This window comes from Trachurus japonicus, chromosome 21, assembly GCF_045865225.1.
Source record: "Trachurus japonicus isolate A0001 chromosome 21, Traja_1.0".
Taxonomy (NCBI): domain Eukaryota; kingdom Metazoa; phylum Chordata; class Actinopteri; order Carangiformes; family Carangidae; genus Trachurus; species Trachurus japonicus.
Genome location: NC_140927.1, coordinates 28,964,834 through 28,981,140, shown reverse-complemented (window position 1 = coordinate 28,981,140; position 16,307 = coordinate 28,964,834). Strand labels below are relative to the sequence as shown.

Genomic DNA, 16,307 nt, shown 5'->3' with positions numbered 1-16,307 from the left:
CCGACGGGATATGGGAAAAGTTAAATCTACGTCATCCTGCTCTTTGCTCTGATTAGCATAGCGTAGCGCTACCCTATTGCGTGCAGAGGCAGTTTGAAAAACAGCCTTCATCCCGGCCCCTGGATTGAGCCGAGGTCTACCGGTCGTTGCCAGACTATGTTAATGATATAGTCTGGCTTGTCAAGCTACAGGTAAAGGTGATAAAATAGTTGACTAGAGGCTTACGGATACAGACTTTTCAAAGCAGTACCAGTGGAAACCATTGGGGGCAGCGTGGAGCAATGTAGACCAGCAAAATACAATGAAGAAGAAAACTTTGGAAAATGGCAGAAATCTCTAAGGAGTTGGTGAGAAATTAAACGTACAAACAACAAACTTAAAGTAATGATCAGGTTTAGTATCAGTTTGTAGAAAGTTAACAAAGAAGTTAAAGAACTTTTGCCTCCGAACGACTCAGAAATCTTAGCTGAGCTCAAAGCATCTTGGGATTTGTAATCGACTTCCACAGGCAGCAGAGTATCAAACACAACTGCACATCTTCACGTCCACCAAAGCCTTGAAAGAGTAAATCAATACGAGTCTTAACCAGACAGTGCAACAGCAACAGTCATGCATTAGTACTCACTGCTGTATGTTTCACTGTTTGAGAGGAGAGTGGGCTGAAAGGTCAATGGGAAAAAGGTATAAGAGGAGAAACACATCTGTATATGTTGAGCTCACACTCTATTCCTTCTTTTATCCACCTCTTTTATTTTGTGTCTTTTCCCTAAACTTCATTTAATTTAATTTCAAAATTTCTGACGTTTGCTGCTTACTATAGACCAATGCTTCTTTGAATGTTTGCTCACACGCTGCTACAAGCTACTGTAATTTTGTTGTTGAGGTAATGTGTTTTATTTAGAAACTTCAGTTGTTGCTAATGGACTCCACCATGTTGGACTGCAGCAAGTGGTTCTTGTTCTGCTTGGGTGGAGAACTGGTTCAGAAGGACCGGATTGTTGCAGGTAAATTTACAATAAATATACCATAAATATATATTGAATAATATTCATTTAAACTGTGTATAGTAAATATGAAAAAACATGCCAAAACTCTGGGTCTGAGGCTCCTGTTAAGACCAGAGATTTCACCAACTTCTAAAGACAACTCCAAACCTCCCGGTGTCAAATCTAAATCCACGATCTGAACACAAAAGTTCATTCTTCACTTTCTAGTTCAATGAATAAAGACAAACAAAATAACATTTAGATTGTTTTACTGCGAAATAAACACTCAGTTTTGTCTGTATGTAAATAATAAGTGGTCTAATGTGTCCATGATGGGAACATGGGGGTGAACTCCCCTTTAAACACTGATGGTGGGTTGAGGTGGTTGTGTCTGCCCCAGGCCCCCACATTAGCTGAATCCGGCCCTGTTCAGGCTCAGTGTAAAATGCAAATGTGTGTCGTATCAGTAAATATTATTTCCCATAGGTCCAACACCACGTCCTCAATTAGACGACTGTCCCCGATCTTTGGACACAGTCTGAATATTTACATTTAAATCAGTTTTAAAGCTGCAGGATTTTTCCATTTCATCTTTGGACTGAAGCAGCTCTGTGCACACAACAACAACAACAACAACAACAGCAACAGCAACAACACCTCCATCACTGCTGCTGTCCATCTGTCCTCCACCTCAGATCTGAACCTCTACCCGGTGACCAACTCGACCGGCCACCGTGATCCACAACAACAAACACCAAATGTCAATTCAATGAAGCCCGATATTTAAGCGTCACTTACCGTAGAGGATGGTCACCATGGAGACCGGCATGACCAAGATGCCCAGGAGCATGTCGGCGACGGCCAGCGACATCAGGAAGTAGTTGGTGGCGTTCTGCAGCTTCTTCTCCAGCGAGACCGCCAGGATCACCAGGATGTTGCCCATCACCGTGACGGCGATGACGACGAGGATCAGCAGCGCCGCCCAGTTCTTCTCCGCCGCCGCCGCTGCAGCTGCCACCGCCGCCGCCGCCGCCGCCTCTTGGGGAGGAGGACACTGAGGGCCGTAAATCCTGTCCTCGCCGGCGCTGCGGTACGACCAGTTCCCCAACTGAGCCAACTGAGCCTCGATGCCGGCGTTGGCGTGACACCCCGAGTTTGTCCCGTTACTGATACTGATGCTACTACGTAAGGAGCTTTCCTCAAGTCCACGTGGAGGCCAGCTGGGGTTGGCGGCTCGGACGGCGTTGGAGATCAACTCTGACACGTTGTTGCCACCACCAACGCCACCGCTGCCGCCGCCGCCACCACGCAGGTTCATGGTATCAAGCTCGACGGACGCCTCAAGGAAATTGGGTCAAAGCAAAACAACAACAACAGGGGAAAGTCTGGTCATCACGTGGTCGCTTGTGGACACGTCCCATCCATCTCCTGCTCACTCCATCGTCTCGGGGGAGGAGGGGCGGTGGGGGGGGACTCTCCAGCCTCGGATCGTCCCCCGTCGGAGGATCAACAGATCAACGTCTCCACACGGGGAACCAGAAATAGACTCATGACAAAAAAAAGAGCAGCTGTTCCGTCTCAAAGGACTGGATGAATGGATGAACGGAGCAGAATTAACCCGCTTGGTTAATAACGCTGTCTGTGCAGCCGCAGAAACACAACAACAGCAGAGAGAAGTGATCCAGTCGATTTTTATAAACTCTACTCCAAACAAACTCATCTCCTGAAGGTGGAAGGACGGCAGCTTCAGGTGTTTCTATCCCGTCCTTACAGATCATCTCATCTCGTCAGATCGTGACCTTTTAGTCTTTGAGCTTCACGATGCAAACAAAGGAACGGACCATGAGAAACTTTTGTCTTTTCAATGCAGATTTTTTTTTTTTTTTACTATGTCACGCACAAGTCCGGTTTTAAACGTTAACTTACATACCTGCACATGTCAGTGTGAAAACCCCTCGGGCGTACGTACGTCCTTGTCGTCTTTTCTGAACTCATCCCCGCACCTGTGAGAGCGCGGCGACAGCAGCCGATAGAGATGGATGATCAACATGATGAGATCTGACATGAGTGTGTGTATGTGTGTGTGTGTGTTACCCTAAGTTTCCTCCACACACACACATACACTCACATCAGTTAGTAGAAGCATCCTCATGTGTGTGTGTGTGTGTGTAAGAGAGAGAGCGAGAAAGCCCTCCTGAGATCTTTTATACTCCTGTAATTGTTCCTTCTCCCGGTTGCGTAAGCCCCTCGGTGGAGACCGGCAGTCACTCTCCAAAATCCTCCGTAAATCACCTCAGGATTCCTTCAGCAGCTTTTAAAACCCTCATCTTTTGCTCCAAGGGGGGGAGGATATTTCCTCCTCTCTTACTCTCTGTCACTTTACTGAATTAAATACACAATTTTTTAAAAAAAAGAAGAAGGAGAAGAAGGAGAAAAGGGGGAAACCTCCTAAATCCTGTGTGAAGCAGCAGCAGCAGCTCAGACTGACGAGGGTTCATGTGGTTTCTATTTTTTTCAGGTGTCGCTAAGTTGTTGAGTCGCCTCCTCTGATGATCAGGAGCTGAATGAATTTACTCTCCACATGCCGCCTCTCTCTCTCTCTCTCTCTCTCTTTCTGCAGCTCTCTCACTGGGATCCCCTTTGCTCTCTCTCTCTCTCTTTCTCTCCATCTCCCTCTCCCTCATACCGTATTGGTTCGCTCTCTCTCTGAAGCGTTTCTCTCTCTCTCTTTCTAAACGTTGACTGTGCACTTTCTTTCCTGTTCTCTCTGGTTTTCCCTCGCTCCTTAAGTGTCTCTCCCTCTCTCTCTCCCTCTCTCTCCTTCCTCGCTGCCTCTCTCGCTCCCTCTTAAGTCAAGTTTCCAAATGTAGCACAGAATTTAGACACAGAGCTTTAATACTCGTTTCCATCCAGTGTTTTCCTCCGGTCTGTGCAGAGGAAGAGGAGGACGACATCACAAACGATGGAAAACATGATGGGAGCCTGATATTTATATTATTTCCATGTGTAACTGTTTGTTTCTCCGATATTCACATGCTTCCATCAGATATTTCCCTCAGGGAAGAAGGGAAACACCAGGTATAAGTTGGTTTTTAAACGCAGGTAAACACAAATATGATGAAAGCAGATTTACTTCTTTGTCTTTCTGCTCAGACTCCCAGAGGACACACTCACAGTGGCGCTGCTAGCCGCCGAGCTAACTGCTAAAACACACCTGTCATTTCTCCTGTCACTGTTGAAGCATCCGTGTGTGACGCTTCAATCTGTGATGGTGTGTTTTTAAAACTTATCTCAGGGCTGCAGCTGCTCTCAGAGGAAGGCGATCGACGCTGCAGTGTTACAGGTGTTTTTGTTTAAACTGCGGCAAGGGACCAAAACTATGGTGGCCCTGAGGGTTCAACTAATTGCAGCATAAGAAAACATGCAAAGACACAAACGTGCTACATTCAAAAAGCCATTTTAATCAGTTTGACACAACACATGAGCTGCAAAAACGTCCAAACACAACTTGAGTGTTTCCCGGTACAAAACAAACTGACAAACCAGGCTAAAGGCTAATGCTAAGCTAACTGTAGCCTACATATGATCAATAACATGTGTTATTACACGGCTCGATTGAATGCTGCTCTCTGATTGGTCCATCGCTGCTTTCTACGGTCCATTATTTCTGGTTTTATGAGCTGTTCCCTCAAATGCCTTCCAGTGATGTAACTAGCTTTCGAATCTACATAATACCACCCCTACGTAATATAATACCAGTAGAAGGGGCGGGGCAAGCAGTGGTTCATTTGCATTTAAAGGGACAGGCACTGAAACCAGCCGTTCTGAACAGGGCTGTTTTGAGAGGATGAAAAGAGCTGTGATGTTTGATCCTTGGGGTATTTTGACCACAGACATGTCTTTAAGACACCTGGGAACTATTTTATTTTGTGGAAAAGGGGCAGAATATGTCTCCTTTAAATCAGATTCATCACGAGGTGTCAACTGCTACACAACAAGCGGTGCATCCCAGGTTTAGATTAAAACCATCCATTTTTACATCTTACTGTAAAGTCTTGGGGCATCCTTTCATGAAGTCAACATGAAACATGATGATAAACAGACTTAATTAATAGACTTGGAGAGTTCACTGTTCCTGGACACAGACTAAACCCTTTGGTTGGACTCTTTACACTCATGTTGAAGGGAAGAACACAGATTTTCCTCTCTGGAGCTCTCGTGTTAAATGAGCTTCGTTTTCCAGCTGTAGCTTGCAGATAAACTTTCACCGTCTAATTGTATTAATTCTGCAGAACCAGCTCAGCCTCTGATTCTCAGATAGCAGACCAAACCGCTGACACGCGGCCCAGTGCTGCTTCCAGATGCTGAGCTGATATTTGTGCTATCTTACTGATAATGGCTCCGAGGCGCTGGACCAGCTCTGATAACTCTGGGCGAATCCCTTCTAAGTCTCTCCTCAGTGTTTGCCAATAATCGTTTCAGCCTTAGATTTCACATCAAACCTTTTCCTACTTCATCAGCTCTGCTCTCATCTCCAGACACAACGTCTTCTTTTGTGTCTGGAGTCAACAACTAGACTGTTGACTTGTTTCTGTGCAAATATCTGTGCTCTTTTCCTCCTTTTTGGGCAGATTTCTAGGTTCATTTTGCTAATTAGGAACAATTAGCAAATGCATTCAATGTATATTCTATATAAAACCAACACAACTGCATACAATTCTTAATAAGTTTAAGAAAATAATCTGACAGAAACTACGGTGTCCTAAACCAAAGCACAGTTTATTGGTTCTTTTTAATATTCATGAACAGTAGGGTAAAACCAATGAATTATAATAAAAGTCAAGTGTTTAAGGTCGTAGATATTTTGTGTTTCATGTCTCTATCTGCTTCAGAGGCTGAGAAATAAAGGTTACCACTTTACATAAACTGTGTGAAGTCCATGTTTTCCTCTGCACCGTCCGACTTAATATCTGTATATTTTTCCCTCCTGCTGCCGGGCACAGAGTTGTCATCGCTGCCCTTTACGTGAGAGGACAGATCCATCATGAAGAATAATGCACTGTTGTGATGAGGGTCTTCTCTGACCCTCCGTCCTCCCTCCATCTGTCTCAGTCACGTCCGGACAGAGTGTGAAGCCTCTGAACAGCAGGTGATTAAATTAGATAATGACTTTTTGATAAAAATGAACACAGAAAAGTCAATGTTGGCAAACAGGATCAGTAATACGAGGACAGTCCTGGTTCTACGGTATGAGGCAGATTTAAAATACAACAAGGTCTTGTACTCCCACAGTCATTTAGAAAACAAAATGTACTGTTACTATCGTTTCTTGAGAGTTTAGTCTGGGCTAGACAGTCCTATTGATGTTACATCGAACGTAGAGTTAGCTATGAAGGCCACTAGAATAGCTGATGTTGCTTAAACCCACAGCGTCATCAAAAATGGGGGTCATCCCTATGTTCCCACAGCCCTATGTTCCCTCAGCCCTATGTTCCCTCATTTCTAACTTTTGTCGTCACTGAAAATTAGGCCCTATGTTCCCTCAGCCCTATGTTCCCTCATTTCTAACTTTTGTTGTCACTGAAAATTAGGCCCTATTCCCACAGCCCTTCGGTCCCACCATTGGTTGGGTTTAGGCAATGAAGAAAGGAGTTGGTTAAGTTTAGTAAAAAGACCAGGTAGAGGCTAGACAAGCCAGATAGACAGAGTCCAGATAGGTAGAGAGAGTCCAGAGGGAACATAGGGCTGAGGGAACATAGGCACGCTCCCATCAAATGATAGCTTTAGCTGATACATTTGTCTAATTTCAAACAGATGAATATTATGGAATCATCATAGTGTCCAAATTTCCCTGAAGAAGCCTCTTGATCTGCTAATGCTACTGGTAGCACTGCTAGCTATGTGGAAATAGCAAAATTTGCTAGCTTCCTTCTAGCTTGAAATTTTTTAGGAATAAGAAGTGTTTTCGAAATTTATCACCAACCTCGAATTTCTCGCGTGATAAGATTACGTACAGTCAATGTTAAGACGCGAACAGATGCAAATTTGTGCCGGCTACGCGAATGGCGCGACGCAAATGAAGCGAACATGCAAAATTTGCCTCTTCGCTCAAGTTCAAAATATTGAACTCCAGTGGGCAAACTCAAGCGAGTAGAGCGAGCCATTTTACTCGTGGCCGATGTGAACACTGTAAATGGTCAATGTGAGACCTTTGTCAAATATGAAGCTACAGGCAAATGGATTAGCTTACCTTAGCTTAGCATAAAGCCTGGGAGCAGATTAGAGGGAGGCAATAGCCAATTCAGAAGTTTGTAAAACACGCGTCACTGCATTATTATAAATATAAATGATAAAATGACTTCCTGTAGCTTTTAAATATTCCTCTTATGAACTAATGTTTTCCTTTTTTGTCACTGGCAGACAGAAAGTAAAGGATGATAGCAGGCCTGATAAGACAAAATCAAGTTAATCATAGTTACCAATAAAATGTTTCATTTCTATAGAGTACAAATGAGAGAAGGAGAAAAGAAAAAAACGAAACAAACAAAAATGTAAAGTTATTCCATAAGGGACATTTAGAGTAGCATATTGTTAACTTTAAAATTGATCATACCTGTCATACCATGTTCTTGTTCAGTGCTTTCCCAACCAAATTTGTCCCCCGTAATGAAGACTGTTTTCACTTTTAAACTACACCACGACCCAAAATGCATCTGTGACTCTTCCCACCCTCTCTCTCTCTGTTGATCTCAGCAGGGTAATTACAGTACCGTCTCTCTCGTCCACTCACCGTGTCTCTCACCATCTCCGTCACCTCCTCGCTCGACGCTCTGTCGGCTTCTCTCCGGCTCTGTTATTTGTTTCCTGCCCGTTTGTGTTCGGCAGCCACAGCCACAGCAGCAGCAGGAATTACACCATTACACATTAAAGATCCTCTCACAACAACTTTACCCCGGCATCAATCAGCCGAGGCCTCGACCACGGTTCTGTTTACTCCACCTGACATCGAGCGGCCGAGCGTGAAGCTCATCCTCTCCAGCTTTATTCACACCTGCCTGATCCGTGGACGGTTTGTGGTTCAACTGCTGCAGTGAAGCCTGGTACAGGCCTCAGGTGTGTGTTACCTGAGAGTAGACACTGTTTTCTTTATTAAAGGGATAGTTCACCCAAAATTGAAATTTCACTCATTATCTACTCACCCTCATGTCGAAACTCATGTTAAAGCTGGGAGAAGTTTCAGAGTTATCCGTGGCTTCTCTGAGTTACATGCAAAATTGTCCCGAAAAAAATTAAATAAGTCTATATTTCAAGCTTGTTTTGTAGTGGAAGCTCCTCAAAGCTCCTCTTCCCGGTTCGTCCAAATTTGACGAACCGGGAAGAGAAGCTTCCGCTACAAACAAGCTTGAAATATAGACTTATTTAATTTTTGTCGGGACAATTTCGCATTTCGGAGCTTCAATACAAGACGGACATTACATACCAGCAGCATGGAGGTATTTGGATGTTTTTTGGTGTGTCTTTTTGTTACGAAGACAGTTGGTATCCATTTGCAACCGTTATATGGACATGCACTGCTACGCCGAGACCCCCTGTAACTCAGAGAAGCCACAGAGGACTCTGAAACTTCTCCCAGCCCTTAGTCGACATGAGGGTGAGTAGATAATGAGTGAAATTTCAATTTTGGGTGAACTATCCCTTTAATCAGAATAATTCAGATGTTTTTTTTGTCTCTATCTTAAAGGGACAACGGGGAGTTTGCATTTGGTTATAAAAAAAGTTTCATATTAATGTGGATGAATCTACGTTACCCACTTGTTAATGGCTCCATTTCCGATAAATATATCATTTTGTCTTTGTAGTTATTTTGATATTATTATTTAGTGGTCGGCTTGCCCAGCATTTCCTACTTTCGGTTTCGCGGACGCTGCCCGGCGGGTCATGGGAATACCGCCATCGAATCTCCGTTTATGGTCGGAACTACGATGGTATCTGATCGTCTTCGAACCTCTGACTTTCATTCTTGATCAATGAAAACATTCTTGGAAAATGTTTTCGCTTTCGTCCGTCTTGCGCCGGTCCATGAATTTCACCGTGCGCGCGGAGGCTCATGGGAAATGTAGTGAGAAAACACTTTGCTTTCCAAAACTCCTCGTTGTCCTTTTGATGTTAAATTTTAACATTTATTTCTCACAGTTTTTTCATCTATAAAAACATTATATATGTTTAACTCTGGATTAACGTGTGGGTGGAAACACAGCTAGTGACTGGAATAATGTGTGGAATCTATCAGAAATAAATGAAAAAATAAAAAATGTCTATTTAACAATACTTAGCTGAGGCTTAGTAGAGTGTAGGTATTTAAAATGTGACAGAAACACTTGATGAAAACTGAAATGTAGAGGTGACACTGAGCGTAAACAACATAAGTCAAAAGGATCAAACTGGACTTTAAGGAGACGTAGTGGATTCTGACTTTAAATAGATGCAGAGTGAACAAACAGACAGTCTGCAAGGATGTGTCTCTTCTAGAGAGAGACGGGAAAAGATAAAGCTTCCAGGACACACACACACTGACACACTGACCTGCCTTTGTAACACTAAAAGAGGCAAGAGGACAAAGATAAGAACAGGAGGAGGGATGGAGATAATTTGAGTCTTAGCAGGAGATAAACTGCAGAGATAAATATGGCGTCTGTTCTCCACACAACAAACACACACACACACAAACTCCTGGTGAGAGGTGTGTTTACAGTAGAGAGGAAATCTCATGTACACGACACTGAAACACTGATAATCTCGACTTGATGCCTCAGTGGTTCTGTGTTTTTCTTGACATTTAAAAATCTGACATTTTGAAGACATTTGTTTTCCTCTGATCTATATGTGTCAGTCAGTGTTGGTCTGTTTGTATCTGAGCGGTTCTGGACACTGTTGATGAGGTTTTAATGCCTCCCATTACAGGGACATTGTGTAACTTCACCTGTTTTCTATTGACAAAAATCGATTATTTGGTTCAAAAGTCTGTTTTTCATTAATTGGTAATCCCCCCCATCAACAAAGTGAAGTGTTCCTTTCAGCTCTGAATGAGCCGTTCATATCGTTCATATCTACATGGAGCGGGTAAGCTCGGTGCTGGCTGCCATGTGGTGTCGCCATGTTTTTACGTTCAGTGGCAGCGTGACGGTAGGAAACCACGGAAACTCAGCGGAGACACCGGAGCTGTCGGCTCAGGTCGAGGTGGCGTCTGTTAAAAGTCACCGCGGTAACGCAGTGAGGAGGAATGGAGCGTTACACTGATGCTGCATTCATGTGCAGTCGGGCAGACGGCCGTCGCTAACAAACCAGGGGCCGGATTCACCAATATGTTCTTAAGAAAGATCTTAAGAAATGTCTTAAGAAGAAAATTAAGAAGTTCATAAGAAAGTTCTTAAGTGCAATTCCTCAATATTTTCTTAAGAACTGTCTTAAGAACAGTCATTTCTTACGAATTTCTTATTTTTCCTACTTAAGAACTTCTTAAAATACGTTATTGCATTGCATTGTATGCACCATCAGCAGCATAGCAGGTAGAGTGTGGAGTTTTGTTCGTTGCAGTTTGTAAACAAAACATTGAAACTCAGCCCCTCCTCTGGGGCTAAGCTGTGTAGCCTCTTGCCCCAGACAGCAGCAGTTGTCAGGACTGCTAAGGAGAGGAAATACAGTCTGAAGCTCTGGAGCCGTGAGCCGATAACCGACCGTCACAGGAGCCTCCGGCGTTATGTAGTTATGCCATCGCGGTGAGCTGGGAAGACGGTGTTAGCGGCGGATGCTAACCGCTAGTTAGCATCGAGCTAGCTCACTACAAGTACCCTGTGTCGGTCGGGAATCGGTCCGCGGCTCTAGCGCTTCATTCAGACTGTATTTCTTTTTCTTTGCAGTCCTGACTGCTGCTGCTGAGGGAGAGAAACGTGCTAGCACTCAGCAGCATCAGAGACAGCTAAGTTAGTGCAGCTAGCAGCCCTCAGCCACTCTGCTCCACCTGAGCTGTCATCAACTCTCGCTCTTCACCCAGAAACGATGTGCACAACAAAACAAATACCACCACACAGGACTAGAAGCCCATTAGGTGATAATTAAAACGGATTTCATATGTATAAGTCTAACATTTAATTTTGGGCACAAATATGACCTATAGCTACTAGTCTAAACTTGTCTAAAATTTGTTGAAAAAGGCGATTTTAGAGGTTTACCTATACACCGTGGGAATTTAAGACAGGTCAGGGTTGTCTTAAAGTTAAGAAAAAAGTAAAGAACAAATTTGAGAACTTTGATTTCAAGAATACCATTTGATCTTAAGTTTTTTCTTAAGAAGAAACTTAAGAACAAAGTTGAGAAAATACTTAAGAACTTTTTTGGAGAATATGACTTCTTCTCTTTTTTCTTCTTAAGACAGAAGTTGAGAAAAAAATTACACTTAAGAAGATTTTTTTTCTTAAGAACGTTTTGTGAATCTGGCCCCAGATGTCATTTTTTTTTTTTTTTTACTTTTTAAAAAACAGCACAGTGAGATAGACAGGAAAGGGGAGGCAGAGAGGGGGAATGACATGCAGGAAAGGTCTGCCCGACGCGGGATTCAAACCGGGGACGCCTGCAGTGAGGACTATAGCCTCTACATGGGGCGGCCGCCTTAACCACTGCACCACGCACCGCCCCAAACCAGATGTCATTTTAGTCACAGAAGTCGAGAGAAAGCCGGTAAAACGTGGGTCAGGTCAACAATACGACATCGCCATGCCAACATATTGTCACGTGTATTGTTTTGCCTCGTGTTGACGGACCACTTGTTTACATAGAGGCTTGTTTACGGCGTTACGTGCAGCGGCTGTCGTCCGCCTGCTGTCTGCCCAATTTCACGTGAATGTAGCATGCATGCATCTGCTTTTACAGATGTTTTTAAATGAGAATCAGAATCAGAAAACCTTTATTGTCCCCTGCAAAAAGGAGTGGAAAAGTTTCTTTGACGTGTGCATAAAAGAACCATAAGTTAAGAAAAACACAGTTTAACATAACATAAAACAAACAGCAGATAGATACAGAATAGCACAGATAAATACAGAGTAAGACCTTAAAAGAACATTCAAAGATTTCATTGTGAGTTGTTGATGGTGGATGAGATGAATGAAATCTGGACCATGACACTGATGTCAGAATAAACCATGTGAGGTGTTCAGGGACCAGTTAAAAAAAACAACAACAACCTGAATTTTCTTTAATTAGACTGTGGAGCATCGTGAGATACAGTAGAGATGAGGAATGACTGGACTCAGTTTCACTTCTATACATCGTACATCATCTCCCACGCACACACACACACACACACACACACACACACACACACACACACACACACACACACACACACAATCACACACACACAGCTTTGTGATCAGTGAATATTGATGTAAATAACATTCAGGTTTCACATTATGTGGCCGTGTCCATCTGGTCTTTTTCCCTCTTGCTCCTCACTGACCTGATTTTGCAGGTGCACACTGCCTCCTCATCTGTCGGTCTTCACCTCTGACCTCTGGGCACCGTCCACCCTCACCACCTTCATTACCCCTTAACTCCCACTACAGTTTCTTAATAAAAAAAAAACCTTGGAAATACTCCAACTAGGTCTGGAGTCACATATCACCTGAGCTGTCAACATCTGGATCTAGAAAATAAACCGAGTGGAACATTTCCATGTATTATTTAATTTATTTTTCTACATCTATATAATAGTTTTTCCCCCTTTTTTTATGTCAAGTTTTAGTTCACAACCAAAGTTTTGTTAAATTATGAGGAAGGTTTCCAGGAAATTAGGTAGGACCTTCAAAATAAAATTCCTGTTAAAGTGTATTTATGTCCAGTCCTGTCGGAGTCGGACACTTTGAGATAAACAGCCAGTGGAGCTGAACTGTCCGTCGGCTGCAGACCAGGACGAGTTCATTAAAACATCAGAAACATGACTGTATGTAAATGAAGTGTAAATATTTCTTTTAAGCCAGGACTGAAATAGGACCGTAAGAACACCATTCATTGGCGGTGTTTGCGTGTGTGTTCATAAAAAACACATAGAAATCATTAATACACGTTTTCCATCATGAGCTGTTGACAACCTACCGGAGAAAATTGCTTTTTGCCGCTTTAATGCTCCTGGATTTTATGAGCGGATATGAATCTAGACGATGTTTACAGCAAAAAATACATAAACACATAAACACATCACCTGTCAACACAGTGTGAAGATGATCTCACACTGTGACGTCTGCAGAGACACAAAACTGAGGGAGATTATCCGTGTGTATGTGTGATGGAGAAGGATTTTATATTCTTTGTATCATGGAAAGCTTCTATTTTAGTCATATATTCATTTACATTTACATTTTCGAGGTGTTTCCACTAAAAGAAAATGTATAATTTAATGTGGCAACTAAAACTGGTCATAAATTCCCCTTAGGAACTGAACTGTATAAAAGTCTATACTGTATGAAAGCTGCGGAGTGAAAATCTAAAATCTAATAATAACTATATAATTATACAATTATAATATCAGTTTATATGTTTATGCTATAAATAAATAACCAATCTGCTATAAAGTTGTGTGTCGGAAACATAATATGCTCATTTGACAGTTTCAAGTGGATTATTGTTTCGGACTTGCATTGCATGATACTCCATTAAAAACAAGCTTGTGTGTGCACAAAGTAAAGATGTGTTTTAATTTGAATGTTGTTGTTGTCTGAAGCCAAGACACACACACATACACACACAAACACACACACACACACACACACACACACACTTCAAAAGACACGTTTGAAGCACTTTATATTATTTATAAAGCAATTTATTATCTGTTTATGCAAAGTAGCATGACGTAAACAGGAAAACTGTGATGAAAGTCTTATATGTAAATTTAGTGCCTGTGTTGTTCTCTCTTCTACAACACAAACCAATACCACTTGCAGGACTGCTTGGTGTTTAAAGGGATAGTTCAACATTTTTGGCAAATTGGCCCATTGCCATAATCCCTATAGTCATAGCAGTGCAAGCTATTTTTAGAACGGCGGAGCAGAGCCGCATGCTGCTCAGAGCTACATGGGATTTCTTGGTTTCCCTCATCGAACTCATCAAATACACAATCCAACAACTCCAAAACGCTCTGGTAAACAAGTTGTGACCTGCACATTCACCACGCTATGAGATAATAACAGAACATTACCAGACAGAGTTGTTTTAGAGGTAAATACAGAGACTGCTTGCCGGAAAACTGCCCCTTAAGGCAACGCGCATTAGCGGTTTTGCATGAATTTACCTTGAAAACAACTCTGTCATTAAATAGCTTGCACCAACAATTAAAGGTAACAAACCTACTGTACTCCTATAACTATAGGGATTATGGCAATGAGCCAATTTGGCAAAATGTTGAACTATCCCTTTAAGTTGTGCACATGTCTCAGGGGATTTTATTGTGAAAACACCACAGTGAGAGTCGACTTCACTCTGTCTCCAAACTGTATTTACATTATTTCCTTCCACTGCTGCCTCCAGTTTCGACCAATCACAGTCGACACACAGCTTGAAATGTTGACGACACATTTACCTCAGTGACGGGAACCAAACACACACACACTCACACACACACTGGGTACTTTCTGTGTGTGTTGGCAAACATTTGCTCCATGTTTGAAAGACGTTTTAGTTTTGATGTGACTTTTTTTTTTTTTCATTAATACAGTTCAGTTCAGTTTTTCTTCTGCTGCTGAATAGACGCAGTGTTGTAATGAGTTCTGCTGCAGGAGGAAACACACGCAATGTCAACTTCATATACGTGATCTGACACAGGGACTGATTATTACATGTATACACTCTGTGTGCGTGTGTTTGTATAATTGAGCTGCCTGACAGCCCTCACAGACTGTGCACTGTGGTTTTCAGGCTAATTAAACTGAGAAATGTGGCGTCGCTTCTGGTTCATGAGTCATTTTGAAAAACGGCAACGATGCAAACAAAACTATTGTTGGTATTTTAAAGTGTTTTAGATCTTCTCATGGATCAACCTTTCAAAATAAAACACAGGAGAAGAAGAAAATATGGAACTTTAAACCTGAGCACGGATGGAAACATCTGGTCATTTGCTCCGTTAAAGGGATAGTTCAACATTTTGGCAAATTGGCCCATTGCCATAATCGCTATAGTCATAGCAGTAGGTTCGTTATCTTTAATTGTCGATGCAAGGTATTTTTAGAACGGTGGAGCAGAGTGGCGAGCTGCTCAGAGCTACGCTCCGGAGGCTAATGGGATTTCAAACTCGTCAAATACACAATCCAAAACCTCCAAAACGCTCTGGTGGACAAGTTGTGACCTGCACATTCACCACGCTATGAGATAATAACAGAACGTTACCAGACAGAGTTGTTTTAGAGGGAAATTCATGCAAAACCACTGATGCGTGCTGCCTTCAGGGACAGTTTTTCAGCAAGCAGTCTCTGTATTTCCCTCTAAAACAACTCTGTCTGGTAACGTTGTGTTATTATCTCAGAGCGTGGTGAATGTGCAGGTCACAACTTGTCCACCAGAGCGTTTTGGAGTTGTTGGATTGTGTATTTGATGAGTTAGATGAGGGAAACCAAGAAATCCCTTTAGCCTCCGTAGCGTAGCTCTGAGCAGCTCGCGGCTCTGCTCCGCCGTTCTAAAAATAGCTTGCACCGACAATTAAAGGTAACGAACCTACTGCTACGACTATAGGGATTATGGCAGTGGGCCAATTTGCCAAAATGTTGAACTATCCCTTTAAGGTTTAAACCTCTACAGTTCAACTCATCAACCTTGCTGATCTTGAACGCAGCCCAGGTTTTTGTCATCTTAGAAACGATTGTTTTCCTGCTGATTGGACGACGTGTCCTTTGAAAGCTGAGCTGAGAGAAGCTCTGATGAAGTCATGGAGACGTCCCACGGAGACGTCCTCGTCCACCGAGCTCCTCAGGAGTAAAACAGACACTGAATGATTCATGAGTCCTCAAACGCACCGCTTGCCTCCTCACGTTCCTCCAGCTGTGTTAGTTTGTCGGTCTTCAATCTTGTGGATCGTGTTAAATCCTCTGTGTTTAATAGAAGCTGAGCAGCTGCTGTGTCTGTTTACACGCCGTTTGTTGCGTGTCACTTTGTTAACTGGCTTTTTTTCAGACGTTTTGTGGTATTTTTAGTGAGTTTATTACAGTAAAAAGGTGCATTTCCATCAGTGCATTAATCTTCTTCACAACCCGCTCATTAAACACAACGTCGTCATGTTTC

General features: G+C 42.7%; 1 protein-coding gene across 1 annotated transcript in view; it reads right to left on the bottom strand.

Moving 5' to 3' along the window:
• htr2aa (5-hydroxytryptamine (serotonin) receptor 2A, genome duplicate a) overlaps positions 1-2,304 on the bottom strand; it is a 56,576-nt gene extending 54,272 nt beyond the window's left edge. Inside the window, exon 1 of the mRNA XM_085766221.1 lies at positions 1,785-2,304. Within this exon, the coding sequence (XP_085622347.1) occupies positions 1,785-2,304 (520 nt within the window). The remainder of the gene's footprint in view (positions 1-1,784) is intronic.
• Between the last annotated feature and the right edge of the window lie 14,003 nt (positions 2,305-16,307).